The sequence below is a fragment of the Canis aureus genome, chromosome 28 (genome assembly GCF_053574225.1).
Source record: "Canis aureus isolate CA01 chromosome 28, VMU_Caureus_v.1.0, whole genome shotgun sequence".
NCBI classification, from domain to species: Eukaryota; Metazoa; Chordata; class Mammalia; order Carnivora; family Canidae; genus Canis; species Canis aureus.
Genome location: NC_135638.1, coordinates 2,452,662 through 2,469,041, shown reverse-complemented (window position 1 = coordinate 2,469,041; position 16,380 = coordinate 2,452,662). Strand labels below are relative to the sequence as shown.

The 16,380-nt window shown below is 38.5% G+C and overlaps 1 protein-coding gene and 1 long non-coding RNA gene across 9 annotated transcripts in view; one reads left to right on the top strand and one right to left on the bottom strand.

The window, feature by feature from the left end:
- The window catches only part of DPY19L4 (dpy-19 like 4), a 62,007-nt gene that overhangs the window by 11,983 nt on the left and 33,644 nt on the right, over positions 1-16,380 (top strand). For all 7 annotated transcript variants that reach the window (XM_077876218.1, XM_077876221.1, XM_077876223.1 and 4 more), the window contains 6 exons: positions 59-204; positions 10,277-10,400; positions 12,609-12,743; positions 14,444-14,575; positions 14,673-14,771; positions 15,731-15,804. In XM_077876218.1, coding sequence (XP_077732344.1) covers positions 59-204; positions 10,277-10,400; positions 12,609-12,743; positions 14,444-14,575; positions 14,673-14,771; positions 15,731-15,804 — 710 coding nt within the window. The remainder of the gene's footprint in view (positions 1-58; positions 205-10,276; positions 10,401-12,608; positions 12,744-14,443; positions 14,576-14,672; positions 14,772-15,730; positions 15,805-16,380) is intronic.
- Positions 11,098-16,380, bottom strand: part of LOC144300306 (uncharacterized) — a 39,200-nt gene continuing 33,917 nt past the window's right edge. Inside the window, exon 6 of one of the 2 annotated variants that reach the window (XR_013366893.1) lies at positions 11,098-11,731. This is a non-coding gene — a long non-coding RNA (uncharacterized LOC144300306). The remainder of the gene's footprint in view (positions 11,732-16,380) is intronic. The other variant, XR_013366894.1, reaches the window with a different exon arrangement.

Below are 16,380 nucleotides of genomic sequence, written 5' to 3'. Positions count from 1 at the left end.
CAAATAACTAAAATTATTCAATGTTGTCCTATTATCTCCTCTCTTTTTTTCTAATTAGGAGATTATTGAGCCAGTATATTTCTATATTGGCATTGTTTTTGGATTGCAAGGAATATATGTTACTGCTTTATTTGTTACAAGTTGGCTTATGAGTGGAACATGGCTAGCAGGGATGCTTACTGTTGCGTGGTTCATTATTAACAGGTAAGAAATGTTTAAGTGAAGTTTTACAGTTTTTTTTTTTTTTAAAGATTTTATTTATTTATTTATTCATGAGAGACAGAAACACAGGGAGAGGGAGAAGCAGGCTCCATGCAAGGAGCCCGATGTGGGACTCGATCCCGGGTCTCCAGGATCATGCGCTGAGCTGAAGGCGGTGCTAAGCCACTGAGCCACCAGGCCTGCCCAGTTTTACAGTTTTCTTATGGCTGTGGTATTTGGTTCTAAAAATGCCACCCCCCCCAAAAAAAAATAAAATAAAAATGCTACCTCCCAAGTATTCCACACCCTAATCCCCACCTGTGAATATGATGAGGAATCATTCCTGTGATTGTTTAGTTAAATGGCACAATTGACCTTCAGGTAGGAAGATTACCTGGTGGACCTGATCTAATCAACCAGATGAGTCATTAAAGGTAGAGCTCTTTCTCCGCCTGGTGCAGAAGGGGAGGTCAGAGATATTTGAAGCAGGAGATGGATTGCTGCTCTGTTGCTGGTGTGAAGTGAGGAGGAAATGAATTTTGCCAGTAAGCCTGTATGAGAGGACCGCAAGCCCGGGATGAGAACGGCAGGCCTGGCTGATGTTTTGCTTTTAGCTTAGGGAGGCCCTGAGCAGAGTATTCAGACATACTGGGGTAGGTTTGTAAGCTAATAAATGTATGTTGTTTTAAGCCTATACATTTGTGGTCCTTTGTCATGCGACAACTGAAGGAGAGCCCATCTACCTCATATCTCTTTTTTGTCAGACATAGTAACATTGGCATACATGGATATGCCTTTTCTTTACTCTTTTATTTAATTTAAAATTTTTTAAAGATTTATTTATTTATTTACTTATGATGGTGGGGGGGCTGAGACACAGGAGGAGGGAGAAGCAGGCTCCATGCCGGGAGCCCAACGTGGGATTTGATCCCGGGACCAGGATCGCGCTCGGGGCCAAAGGCAGGTGCCAAACCGCTGAGCCACCCAGGGATCCCCTACTCTTTTATTTAAAACTGATGACACAATTTCATGAAAAGAAGGAAGAGGCATCAGATACATTACTATCACCACAGATAAGGATTCTGTAATGATCTATCACAGAGTACTTGGAATTAATAAGCTCATCACTTTTGGTAACCAGAGCAGCCTCCGTTCTTTAATTGTGAGTAAAAAAGAGAGTAGGCAATGAGGGCTTCTTTGAAATGGAAGGCTGGTATGAGAGAGAAATATTTTCTTGGCATTAGTCATTGTCAAAAGTTTATTTTTGAAGGATGAATATTCTTTCATTCCTTAACACTTTTCTCCCCTAAAACTTACCATTACCAAATTTTTTTAAACGAAACATTTCTTCTGTTATAACATTGACCTTTGGGGATCCCTGGGTGGCTCAGCGGTTTGGCGCCTGCCTTCGGCCCAGGGCGTGATCCTGGAGTCCTGGGATCAAGTCCCATGTCGGGTTCCCTGCATGGAGCCTGTTTCTCCCTCTGCCTGTGTCTCTGCCTCTATCTCTCTGTCTCTCTCATGAATAAATAAATAAAATCTTTAAAAGAAAAAAAAAAAAACATTGACCTTTGGCAATTGCCAAATAAAAAATATGATACTTTCAAGTTACTGAGACTCAGCATTAAGGTCTGTGTCTCTTCCTGGGATTTGTCTACACTTAGTCACATGGTGCCAATCATTTGATAAAAGGATTTTTAAAAAATCTTTTTTAGGGGCTCCTGGGTGGCTGAGTCGGTTAAGTCTCTGACTATTGATTTCAGCTCAAGTCATGATCTCAGGGTCAAAAGATTGAATCCTGCTTTGGCCTCCATTCTTGGTGTGGAGCCTGCCTATGATTCTCTCTCCTCCCCTCTCCCCACTCTGGTCGGATACTCTATTGCACACTCACTCTCTCTAAAAAAAAAAATCTTAGAAGTTCTCAAGTACAGCTGTTCAGCTTTATGGATAAAGCATATCTATTCTTATTCTTTTAAAAAATTTATTTTGGGAAGGCACCTGGGTGGCTCAGTGGTTGAGCATCTGCCTTCGGCTCAAGTCGTGATCCTGAATCCAGTCCCACATCAGGCTCCCCACGGGGAGCCTGCTTCTCCCTCTGCCTGTGTCTCTGCCTCACTCTGTGTGTCTCATGAATAAATAAAATCTTTTAAAAAATTATTATTATTATTTAAAAAGTTTTAAAGATTTATCTATTTGAGAGGGGGAGAGAGAGAGCATGAGTGGGGGCAGGAGGAACAGATGGAAAGGGAGAAGCAAATTACTGGCTGAGCAGGGAGTCTGACACGACTGGGGCTTGATTCTATGATCCTGGGATCATGACCCAAGCTAAGACAGAGGCTTAACGGACTGAGCCACCCAGGCACCCCTGGTTTTAAGCTCTCTCTTTTTTTTTTTTTTTTTAAGATTTTTTTATTTATTTACTCATGAGAGACACAGAGAGAGAGGCAGAGACACAGGCAGAGGGAGAAGCACGCTCCATGCAGGGAGCCCGATGTGGTACTCGATCCCGGGTCCCCAGGATCACACCCTGAGCCAAAGGCAGATGCCCAACCACTGAGCCACCCAGGCGTCCCTTAAGCTCTCTTTTTAAAGCATATTTCTCTACTTTGGGCTTTTCATTGATTCATTAGGGGTAGGTCCATTACTATCATTTTTGTTGTTCAAATTGTCACAACTTTGATTAATACAAGTCCTTTCAGGCTGACTGTTGAGTTCTTTTAACACATCTTCATTAATCTTTGAAAGTTTTCTTATTTTCTGGCTCAACAAGATGAGTGGGCTCACCTTATACATTCCCTGCAAGAGATTTGGAATTAGCCACTAATTAGTTCCTTAGAGAATTGATATGGATGCCAGGGGGATAAGATGATTTCTTGTTTAAGTTCCCGTGTACTTTTCTAAAACTCTATTAGGATTCATTGAGTGAATCCTACTGGCTACTACAGATTTAGTAGCCCACTCAAAGTATTTCAGAATTCATAGACTAGAAAGTTTTGCTTTTTTAGAATGAAATATATTTAGTACAAAACTAGCACTGTTTACAATAATGAAAGGATTACTTTCTTAATTATGTGATGTATTATTGCTGCATACCAAGTCACCCTAAAATTTAACAGTTTAAAACAATAAACATTATGTCATAGCTCTGATGGTCAGGAATCCGCAGTGGCCTAACTGGGTCATTCTGGTTCAGCGCCTGTTATTGAGGGTGCAGTCAAGAGTTGCTTAGGGCTGTAATCATCTGAAGACTTGACTCGCCTCAACCACCTACTGCAATCTCATTCATGTGACTTTTACAAGAAGCCTCATCACTGTTTGTCATCACATGAGCCTAGCCATAGAGCTGCATACAACTTGGCTGCTGGCTTTCTCTACAGTGAGTGATCCAAGGGAGTGTGGAGTGAGTGTGCTATAGTGGAGGCCAGATCTATCTATCTATCTATCTATCTATCTATCTATCTATCTATCTATCTATTTATCAATTTTTAAGATTTTATTTAAGAGTGAGGAGGAGCAGGGAGAGGGCAGAGGGAGAGGAAAAAGCAGACTCCTCACTGACTAGGGAGCCAGATGTGAGGCTTGATCCCAGAATTCCGGGATCCCAGCCTGAGTCTAAGGCAGACGCCCAAACGACCAAGCCACCCCAGTGCCTGAAGCCAGATTTCTTTTATAACCTAATACGAGAAACGGTATGACGTTATTCTGCTATATTCTCTTGATCCTGCAGACTAACTCTGGTATGTTGTAGGAAGTAACTACATAGTGTCAATACCTTCCAGACCATCTTGGAGACTGGCTACTATAGGCATTGAACTTTGTTTTTTTAAGTGGGCTTCATGCCCTCCACATGGGGCTCGAACTCAGGACCCTGAGATCAGGACTCACATGCTTGCTTGGGACTTCGGTTATAAAAAGAATTATAGGGATCCCTGGGTGGCGCAGTGGTTTGGCGCCTGCCTTTGGCCCAGGGCGCGATCCTGGAGACCCGGGATCGAATCCCACGTCGGGCTCCCGGTGCATGGAGCCTGCTTCTCCCTCTGCCTATGTCTCTGCCTCTCTCTCTCTCTCTCTCTCTCTCTGTGACTATCATAAAATAATAAAATAAATAAAAATGATTTAAAAAAATAAATAAAAAGAATTATATGTATTTTATATGGCAAAAAAAGAAAAAAGTTGATTACCTTGTTCCAAGTATGGGGGTAATTTTTTTAAAAGTGGAAGAGGAGTGAATCATAATAGTGGTAGGGGAGGTTAAGGGTGTCCTGGGAAGTTCAGTGGTTGAGCATCTGCCTTGGGCTCATGGCGTGATCCTGGGGTCCTGGGATAGAGTTCCCCCATCGGGCTCCCCACAGGGAGCCTGCTTCTCTCGCTGCCTCTGTCTCTGCCTCTCTGTGTGTGTCTCTCATGAAGAGAGATTTTTTAAAGATTTTTTTAAAGATTTTATTTATTCATGAGAGACACAGGGAGAGAGAGAGAGGCAGAGATACAGGCATAGGGAGAAGCAGGCTCCATGCAGGGAGCACAATGTGGGACTCATCCCGGGTCTCCAGGATCATACCCCAAGCTGAAGGTGGCGCTAAACCGCTGAGCCACCGGAGCTGCCCAATAAATAAAACCTTTTAAAAAATAGAAGTTACATTTAAGAATGACTATAAAACTGAATCATAATTGTAGAGAAATATTTTGTTTTCCTGTTAGCTATTTCTAATTTTTAAATAAGATCAATATTTAATAGAATTGCATTTTAGTTACTCATTTTAAAAATAAATAAATTATCTCATTATTTAAAAAAAAAAAAAAAGTCTAGGATCCCTGGGTGGCTCAGCGGTTTAGTGCTGCCTTCGGCCCAGGGCATGATTCTGGAGATCCAGGATCGAGTCCCACGTCAGGCTTCCTGCATGGAGCCTGCCTCTCCCTCTGCCTGTGTCTCTGCCCACCCCAAACCCCCATGTGTCTTTCATGAATAAATAGATAAAATCTTAAAAAAAAAAAAAAGTTAGTCTTTGGCCCCCAAAAAGTAATTGTACATTGATAATAATAAAGAGGTAAAATGCACATGTCCTAAAGGTACAGCTAACAGAAAATTTAATGGTGACACACCGTCCTGGTTCTGTTATGAACCTGGAATACTCATGAAGGTATAAGCTTTTTCCATTTTAGGTGATAGTTTTTCCCAGGAATTCCAGTTTATTGCAAGGCAGTAATCCAGAAAAGAAAGACAATAATACAAAAAAATTAGAAAACCATTTAAATATAAGAGAACAGTTAGGTAAATTGTACTACATCAGTGGAAGGCAATACGCTGCCATTAGAAGTTGTACTGATACTGTGTGTTTTTCAACTTTCACACGTTATACATTGATATGCCAACTGTTTTATGTTATCCAGCTCAGTGTTACTTAAACTTCAGCTCTTTATATTTAAAACTTAATTCTCATGGGTTCTATGTGTTGACTTAAATATTTTGAATTATACTGCTGTGTTTACGTATAAAATAAAACTAAGTTATGCTCTGAATGCTTAAAAGCACTTAGGCTACTATAAAACAAACCAATTTACTAATGAAATAATCAAGGGACACCTGGGTGGCTCAGCAGTTTAGTGCCTGCCGTCAGCCTGGGATGTGATCCTGGGGTCCTAGGATAGAATCCCATGTCAGGATCCCTGCATGGAGCCTGCTTTTCCCTCTGCCTATGTCTCTGCCTCTCTCTCTCTCTGTGTCTCTCATGAATAAATAAAATCTTTAGAAAAAAAAGAACCAACAAAATAGTTACTGAAAAGATGAATTTAATGTGAAAAATGATATTTTGCTAAAACCAGATTTCTATTATTAGCGTAAATAAGGTACCGTGCCAGCAGGTGTCCCTCAGCAGGTTCTTCTGAGTGTGGCAAACCCACACAGGTGGCTACTGTGAGATGATTCACTTTTCATCATGTTGCTTTCTTCAGTCCACTGTGAAATCTTTTTTTTTTATTACAGTGATCAGGATATCATTTTGTTTTTATTTGGCAGTACATCATTTGGTCTTATAATTATCTCTATTTTTTCCGATTAACTCAAGCCGATTGAAGTAGTCCTATGTTGCCAATTAGATTGTTTCTTTTTTTTTAAATTTATTTATTTAAGAGAGAGAAAGAGAGAGCACATGCAGGGAGAGGGGTAGAGGGAGACGGAGAAGCAGACTTCCTGCAAACATGGAGTCTGACCCCAGGACCATGAACTGAGCCAAAGGCAGATGCTTAACTAACTGAGCCACCCAGGTGTCCACCAACTAGATTTTTTTTTTAAGATTTTATTTATTCATGATAGAGAGGCAGAGACACAGGCAGAGGGAGAAGCAGGCTCCACACAAGGAGCCCAATGCGGGACTCAATCCCGGGACTCTGGGATCATGCCCTGGGCCAAAGGCAGGTACTCAACCGCTGAGCCACCTGGGCTTCCCACCAACTAGATTGGAAGTGAGCACTGAAATCTTTGGCAATAGTGGATTACAAGATGGTCACCTAGATGATCCCAGTTATGCTTATACTATGATGTGTCTAAAATGAAAACTCTGGGGGTTCCTTGCTGGCTCGGTTGGTAGAGGCTGTGGCTCTTGATCCTTGAGATCATGAGTTCAGGCCCCACATTGGGTGTAGAGATTACTTTGAAAAAAAAAAAGGAAAACTCAAAATCAAACTCAGAGCTTGCTAATCTTTGTGAATATATCTATGAGCCTATGAACCCTAGGTGATTTAAATAGTTATTTTGAACTGCTCGGGGCAGCCCAGGTGGCTCAGTGGTTTAGCACCGCCTTCAGCCTGGGGTGTGATCCTGGAGATCCGAGATCGAGTCCCACGTCAGGCTCCCTGCATGGAGCCTGCTTCTCTCTCTGTCTCTCATGAATGAAAAAGTAAATAAAATCTTTAAAAAAAAATGAACTGCTGGTTTGTGTTGCTGATAGACTCTGCCACTGGGAAGAAAAAATAGGTCTCATTTGATTTTGTCACTTCCTACTGTTAGCCTTCTGTTCTTCACAACCACCAAGCATGGTGAAGGCAAGCAAGAGTAGCTCAGGTGTTCAAGAAGGTAACAATGGGGTGGCCTGTCCAGGTGAAGAGAATAACTGGCAGAGATCTTACTCAGTTTGTGTTGCAATGACTTCCTTCTTCAGTGCATTTTTTTGTTTTTTTAAAGATTTTATTTATTCATGAGAGACACACACAGAGACAGAGAGACAGAGAGAGAGAGGCAGAGACACAGGCAGAGGGAGAAGCAGGCTCCATGCAGGGAGCCTGACGTGGGACTCGATCCTGGGTCTTCAGGATCGCGCCCTGGGCCCAAGGCAGGCGCTAAAACCGCTGAGCCACCAGGCTGCCCTGCAGTGCAGTTTTAAAGATTCATTGCCCTAATCTGTGACTTGGGCAAGGATAGTGAGTGAACCTTCAGAAAGGTGAGTGCTGGGTCCAGCTTCCGATTCTGGGCTGATGGAGTAGCTGGTAGAGTCCTGAATGGAGTACAGATATCTTTTCCTTCCTCCCCCATTTCCTGCCTTATGACCCATGACTTTCTCATTTGTCTTTAGAGAGTTAACTTTTATAATTTTTCAGGGATAATATTACATGAAAATAGCTGGTCTTTAGAATATATGATGTTCAATTAATGGTATTGGAACAATCATCTGGAAAAGAAATCTTATTGCACAGATACTAAAATTCCAAATGGATTAGTATTAAAAGTAAATAGTGAAACAAATGATTACTATACAGAAACATTGGTTCAAGTTTGTTGTTTTTGGTGCAAAAGGCATTTTTTATTAAAGCAGGGTACTTGACCTATGGGCAGAAATAGCTGTCAACATTGGTTCATGTTTAAAAAAATCTTTGTAAAAGATAATATCAAACAATATAAGTATATAACAATAGAAATTGGTTAATTATGATAAATCTATATAATGATGTGTCATGACCATTAAATATTCTTGAAGTGTATTGATACATATGTTATGAAAAAATGCTCATAATATATCGTTAGGTGAAAAGTACTTCATTATGGTATTATATATATATAAGAACAAGATCTAATATTTACTAGGTTGTAGACCTACACACTGCAAAGTTCTTTACAGCTTTTATTTGATATTCATGTACAATCCTTTTTCATATATATGTATTCAAACATATATACATTCTTGGAAGATAAGTTTTCTTGTAATACTTTTTAAGTTTTAATTGAGGTATGACTGACATACAATTTACATATTTAAAATGCACAATTTGATCAATTCAGGCGTTTAGATAAAACTCATGAAACCATCAACAAAATCAATGTAATAAACATATCTATCACCCCTAAAAGTTTCTTTGCGCCCTCCTGGTAATGCTTCCTTCTTTCCTCTTCTTACCCCATACCTCTACCAACTATTGCACTGTACCCAGAAAATCAGTGATCTACTTTCTGTCATTATAAATTAGTTTGCATTTGCTGATATTTTATATAATGGAATCATACAGCACATACTTTTTGTTTTGTTTTTCTTTTTCACTCAGCATAATTATTTGAGGTTCTTGTATGTTGGGCATATCAATAGTTCATTCCGTTTCATTGCTAAGTAGTATCCTATACCATAATTAGATTGAACTAAGTTACATGTAAATATATTAATCACCATTATTTAGAAGAGTTATACAGCAATTTTCATAATTTTTTTTAAAAGATTCTATTCACTTATTCATGAGGGACACAGTGAGAGAGGCAGAGACACAGGCAGAGGGAGAAGCAGGCTCCCCACAGGGAGCCCAATGTGGGACTCAATCCCAGGACTCTAGGATCATAACCTGAGCCAAAGGCAGACAGTCAACTACTTGAGCCACCCAGGTGCCCAATTTTCATAAAATTTTTAAAGCAGCAGCATCTTTGTTTCTGCATGGAAAAAAGTCATGGAGTGTATGTATGAGTTTCAAATTTAACGATTGTTGGAAAGATACTCTTCTTGAGAATATGTGTAGGAGACAAGTTTCTGTCTGTGCAAATTGAGAAATTTAGGAAGAACCTGGAAAGACATTCTGTATTTGTGATTGTGGAAATTTTTTAAGGTTTCTGGATATATCACATGAAGGACTACAGTAATGGTAATTCCAGGTAACCTGCGGATATATTTTTAAAGATTTTGTTTTATTTTATTTTATTTTTTTAATTTTTTTTATTTATTTATGATAGTCACACAGAGAGAGGAAGAGGCAGAGACACAGGCAGAGGGAGAAGCAGGCTCCATGCACCGGGAGCCCGACGTGGGATTCGATCCCGGGTCTCCAGGATCGCGCCCTGGGCCAAAGGCAGGCGCCAAACCACTGCGCCACCCAGGGATCCCCAAAGATTTTATTTATTTATTCATGAAAGACACAGAGAGAGAGGCAGAGACACAGGAAGAGGGAGAAGCAGGCTCCATGTAGGGAGCCCGATGCAGGACTTGATCCCAGGACCCTGGGATCACACCCCTGAGCTGAAGGCAGGTGCTAAACCACTGAGCCACCCAGGCATCCCTAATCTGCTGATTGAAAAGATTATTAAACTAGATATTAGAACATAGGCATTTAATCCCAGTTGCTCTATGACCTTGTTTAAGTCACATCACCTCTCTGAGCTTCATATTTTTTAAGGGAGGATAAGAACCCTGGGTCTGTCAGCCCTGCTAACTATCTAATGCAGATTGTCCTCTAGAGAAGGGTAGCCATCTCTTTAAGGGAAGTGAGAATGGGACCTGAATCCCATGTCCTCTGCAACAAGCTGTGTCCTTTAATATGAGGTGTCTTCTGCTCAGAGTAGGCGTACCTTTTTCAAGTTTTCACAGAGGCCCGTCTATTCACCAAGGAGTATGTAGCAGCACTAAGCCTTCCTGGAAGGGAGGTAAGGGGAGCTGGATGAGATGCTTAATTGGCTCCAAGGTGCTGTATAGACAGTAGTGGTTCCATCTATGCCTACCTCACAGGATTGGTAGAGAAAACAATGAGATGTATGTGTAAGTGCTTTGAAAAGTATAGTGTTACACAAATGTAAAGTCTTGCTATTTTGCTGTTCATTTGTGGTTTACTTTAGGGTAGATACAACAAGAATTGAATACTCCATTCCTTTAAGAGAAAACTGGGCACTACCGTATTTCGCATGCCAAATTGCTGCACTTACAGGCTATTTAAAAAGCAACTTAAATACTTATGGAGAGGTAAGATACAAATTTAATTGTCACAGTTAATATTGATATATTGCAAATGTGGTGTAAAGTTTTAAACTTAATCATATTAACAGTTATATTCAGTGAAGCCTAATTACTACATAATAAAAGATGTATTTAGGTAGTCTGTTATATAACACTGTTAGTCTAGTCTGATAGATGGTAAATTATTTTTAGGAGAAAGGAGATGTTGTGATATTTCAGTGCAGGCACTTGGTAAATATTTAAGAACATATTATTATTTTAAAAAAACATATTATTTTGATAATCTCTCATTTTACCATTTCTTTCCTGTACTAGCTTTTAGTCATTGCAAGTTAAGGAAATACTAGTGAAGCTACAGAGTGACTACAAATGACAGCAGTGTTAACTTTCATGGTAGCACTGCATATTTTCTGTTTTCTGGCAACCACTGCTCTGTTCTCTATCACTGTGATTTTGTAATTTTGAAAGGTTATACAAGTGGAATTATATAGTATGTTATCCTTTATGACGGACTTGTCATTTAGCCTAATACCCTTGACATCCATCTAAGTCGTTGCCTTGTATCAATAGTTTGCTCATTTCATTGCTGAGTAGTATTACAGCAATATGTATATTTTAATTACATATTTAGATCTTATAGTACCAGTCACATCAGGATTATCGAAGCTCAGATCTTTTGTGCAAATATCTGAAGCCATCTAGAGACATCTGTGGTTGATTACTGAAATGCATTTAATGTGTCAAGTAATATGTATAAAATAGTTCACAGTAAAGGCATAGTTGAACATGAAATGTGCAAGGTAAGGGGGTAGATAAGAGTGCACAGAATTTTGAAAATGTTCAGAGAAAGGAGAAACATAGCTAATTGCCCAGATTATGTTTAATATATATTTCTATCTCATTTCACTGCATGTTCTTTAGAGTAGTTTGAGAATAAACCCTTGGAATTAGCAATTTGCTTCATTATATTATAGCTTTTTCCTAGTATCCTTGAAGTAATATCCACGTGTCCAGTAGATTAAATAGGCTGGATCTAGATCTGAGCCTTCATTGATTTCTGGAACTGGTTTCTCTGGGGATGATGGTTTCAGGCCTTATTATTACAGTTCTGGTTGTTCCACGTTAGAAGTTGCCGGAACACTTTTTCTTATAGCTGTGGTGATCAGAAGAGCAGAAGCTTCTATGTTCTATCAGTGCTGAGCTCTTCTGAGCCTTGCAGCTGGTATTCTTCTCTTACATTCTCTTATTCAGGGTGCTGGAAAATCCCTGTATCTGCTGATGGCCTGAGTGAGGTGTTTCTGACTTTGAAATTTATCATTCAGTATAGTCAGCGTAGTCTGAAAAATTAAGTTTTAGAGAGCACACTTGTTATCTTAGGTTTCTTGACTAGACCCTTATTGCACTTCTCCTTTGCTGTTATCAGAGTAAAGTCATTTGAAATCATGGCTGGTGGAGAAATTGGGAACAAAAATGTACTCCCTGGAGGAAGTAGAGGTTGTTCGAAATATGCTTAAGAGCAGTGGATTTGTCAGATTTGGCCTCTTACTAAGGGATCACTTGAGAGCTGACATTTGGAAGGACAGAAATGATTTTAGCCAGGTATTTTTCAGGCAAGGGCAAAAATCCTTGTGTTTAGTACCCTAGCAAGGAAAAGAGAGTTTTATATGGTTGACAGTATACGCACTGGGGAAAGATAAGGGCACACTTTTGCTGAGAAGCAATAAAAAAAGCAATGGACTTTTTTCCATCGACTCCGTAATAGGCTGAGACATAAACAGACTATTTAGATGGAAATTCTTAGAGAAATATGGAGCAACACAGAAATGAAAATATTTTCTAGGGTGAATGGAGTTACTTTCACAATAACAAAAGCCAGTCAGCCAAGTCTAGCAAAAGCTACCATTTTCTTATATTTATTACTTCACCTGAGATGAAAGGAAACTGTACTAAATTTTTTCCCTTTGTCATCCTGAAATTCTCAATATGATGTCAAACTTTGAAGGACAAGTGGTTGATTTCTGTCTGTGTGCTTTATTTAAGATCTTACTGTTTATGTAAGGATTTCATAATTATTTGACTTAAAAACAAAGTTTCTAGAATTATATAGCTTAAAGAAGAACCAGTAACAGAGCTGTAACTTTGAGGTAACAACCTCCTAGATTCTTATATTAATAAAGCTACTGATACTTAGTTTCTTTCTATTGTTTTCCCTAGAGGTTTTGCTACTTGTTGATGAGTGCTTCAACTTACACGTTTATGATGATGTGGGAGTACAGCCACTATCTCTTATTTCTTCAAGCAATATCTCTGTTCTTGCTAGATAGTTTTTCACTGGAGCAGAGCGACAAGGTATTTTGAATTTTGAAATTGTTATTTTTAAATTCAGAGAAGAAATGCCCTTTCAGTGTTGTATCTTAAGATCATTTAGCTTTTAAGCTTTATTTTGAAATGTTTTAATAGGCTTTGACTTCTATTTCTACTCAAAAGATTGCTAAACTCATTCACCCAGCCCTTTTATTTATTTATTTTTTTTCCCAGCCCTTTTAGAAGCACTTTGAAATTCCTTTTAAAGATCTACTTAAAACATAGGGGATCTCTGGGTGGCTCAGCGGTTTGGCGCCTGCCTTTGGCACAGGGCGCAATCCTGGAGTCCCGGGGATCAAGTCCCACGTCAGGCTCCCTGCATGGAGCCTGCTTCTCCCTCTGCCTGTGTCTCTGCCTCTCTCTCTCTCTCTCTCTCTCTCTCTCTCTTTCTGTGTCTATCATGAATAAATAAATAAATAAATCTTTAAAAAAAAAGATCTACTTAAAAAAATAAATAAATAAAGATCTGCTTAGCCAGAGTCATCTGTGCTTCTCCGTTTCTAGCCATTGCTCCTTCCCTATTTTTTTTTTTAATATTTTATTTGTTTATTCATGAGAGACACACAGAAAGAGGCAGAGACACAGGCAGAGGGAGAAGCAGGCTCCATGCAGGGAGACCGATGTGGGACTCGATCCCAGGACCCCGGGATCATGCTCTGGGCTGAAGGCAGGCACTAAACTGCTGAGCCAACCCAGGCGTCCCCCTTTCTATTTCTTTAAAAAAGAAAAGTGAAATACTCAACATGCACAGAAGAGTATATTATTATATATATATATATTCTATAGGATAAAATATGAGTATTTGACCATCCAGGCCAAGAAATGGAACATTGGAATACCCAGAAGTCCCTCTGATATGCTTTTGAGATTCATCCATGATGATGTACAGAGCTATATTTTATTCATTTTTATTTATTTATACATTTTGTTAATGGACATTTCATTTTTTCCATTTTATTGTCCATATGACAAGTGCTGCTGTAAACATCTTTACTGGCACATAACTGCAAGATTTCTCTAGAGTATATACCTCATAGTGGAATTACAAGTCAAAGGTTATGTGCATATTTACCCTAAGTACCAAGACTTTGTCCAGAATGGTTACAGCAGTTTATATACCTGCTAGCAGTAGTTAAAGATTCCCATCCAGCATTGGTTCCTTTCTTTATCTTTTTCTTTTTTGCCCCTCTTTTATCTTTCTTTTGCTTATAAACATTTATTAAGTATTTGATATATTGCCCAAGCCAAAAATTTGGGAATCTTCTTGCTCTTTCTCTTCTTAATCCTGTGTATTTAGATGCTCCAGAATCCTGATGAATACAAACATTTAGGTTCATTGAGTAGAGAGAATTTAACATAAAGAATCATTTATCAAATATAATGCCCTTATCTTGTAAGCAAAGTGAAATGAAGTCAGAGCCTGGGAAGAAAGCAGTTTGTTTTAGTCTGGCCTTAGATGTCCGTGGGTTTAAAGCTTTTCACTTCGTTTATGAGAATTATTTCTAAGTAATACATTCATTATACGCCATAATATTAAAGATACAGATTGAACATTTGTAGGATACTGTCCTAAATTATAATAGAGCATTTATTTTATAATTGGAGTCAAATCTATTCTAAACAAAACTAATGAAAAAATGTACAATAAAATTAATTTTATTCTCATTCATCTTTTGTCCCAACAGGTTCATGAAGTTTATAAAATCTATATATTTTCTCTGTTTCTGGGATATTTACTGCAGTTTGAGAATTCAGCTTTATTGGTGTCTCCTTTATTAAGTTTAGTAGTAGCCTTAATGCTTGCTAAGTGCCTTCAGGTAATGAGAATTACCTTTTTATCATTCTTGAGATAAATTTTTTAATTGTTAATTTATCATACCTCACTTCGTTGTTCATGATTTTTTTTCTCCACAGCTGAATGTGAAGAAAGGAACTTTTATAGCTAAAATAATGAAAGTGATTAACTTTTACTTGGTGTGTATTCTGACAGTGACACTGAATATTATAATGAAGGTAAATAACTCGGCGTGTGAGATTCATGTAGTAAAGCAAGTTGAATAATGAAATAACTGGGCTAGGGGCACTGGGCGGCTCAGATGGTTAAGTATCTACCTTCAGCTCAGTTCATGATCTCTAAGTTGTGAGATTGAGCCTCACGTCAGGCTCCTCCTCACCGGGGAGCCTGCTTCTCTCTTTGCCTTTGGTTCTTCCCCTGCTCATGCTCTCTCTCTCTCTCTCTCTCACTCTCTCTCTATCTCAAATTAATAAATAGAAAATCTTAAAAAAGAAATATATTGGGCTAAATTTTAATGAGACTGAGATAATAGAGTTTGTACAGTAAAATTTTGAGTTGATCACTATCATATTCACAGGAGAAATTAGGATTCTAATTCTTTTCTAGATATACTTAAAAGATACATTTTAGGGATCCCTGAGTGGCGCAGTGGTTTAGCGCCTGCCTTTGGCCCAGGGCGCGATCCTGGAGACCCGGGATCGAATCCCACGTCAGGCTCCCGGTGCATGGAGCCTGCTTCTCCCTCTGCCTGTGTCTCTGCCTCTCTCTCTCTCTCTCTCTGTGACTATCATAAATAAATAAAAATTAAAAAAAAAAAAAAGATACATTTTATTTTCCACTTAATTGAAAATGTCATTGTTACCCATTTAACTAACATTAAGTAATATAATAAATTGAGATGAGTAAAAGTTTTGAAAAGAGTAGGTAAGTTATTTAAGTCGTAAGATAAGTGGAAATCTTACTACCCTGTTAGGATTTATGATTAACTATAAAGTAATATTACTGACTTAGGTCAGTAAGTCTCCGTGTTTCATAGTTACACCATGTATTATCTAATTCATTTTTAATTTATATTTTTTATTTTATAGTCTTGCTGTGTTTTCTATTTCTAGACAGAAACATATTGCTGTGAGCACAGCTAATAGTTCTTTGTTGTAACTAGTGTTTTTTCTTACAGATGTTCGTCCCACACAAAGAAAATGGGCACATGCTGAAATTCCTTGAAGTAAAATTTGGACTAAATATGACTAAGTAAGTTTTAGATTATATAAAATTTTACCTAACTCTGTATCACATAGGACATAAAGAGCAGAAATAATCCAAGGAGTAGTAGACACCTAATTAACACTTAGAAAATAAATAATTTGGAATAGTGTAATATCTAAAAGAAATAGAACAATATTTTTTCTCATTAAAAAAATCTCATTTAGATGTTTTATAAATTAGATGTACTTCAGCCTTAATAACATCACAGTGTTTGGTGGCCATTTTCTCCTTTGATGTGGAACAGTGATATAATCTAAAGTCAGAATAAATTAAAGATTTAAAATGAATTTAAAAAATTGTAATTTAAAAAAAAAATGTAATTTTAACTACTACATCAGCAAAATGCTTGCATTAAAAAGGGGTAGGCAGGGCAGCCCAGGTGGCTCAGCAGTTTAAGCGACGCCTTTAGCCCAGGGCCTGATCCTGGAGACCCAGGATCGAGTCCCACATTGGGCTCCCTGCATGGAGCCTGCTTCTCCCTCTGCCTTTGTCTCTGCCTCTCTCTCTCTCTCTCCCTCATGAATAAATAAATAAAAATCTTTAAAAAATGAAAAAAGGTAG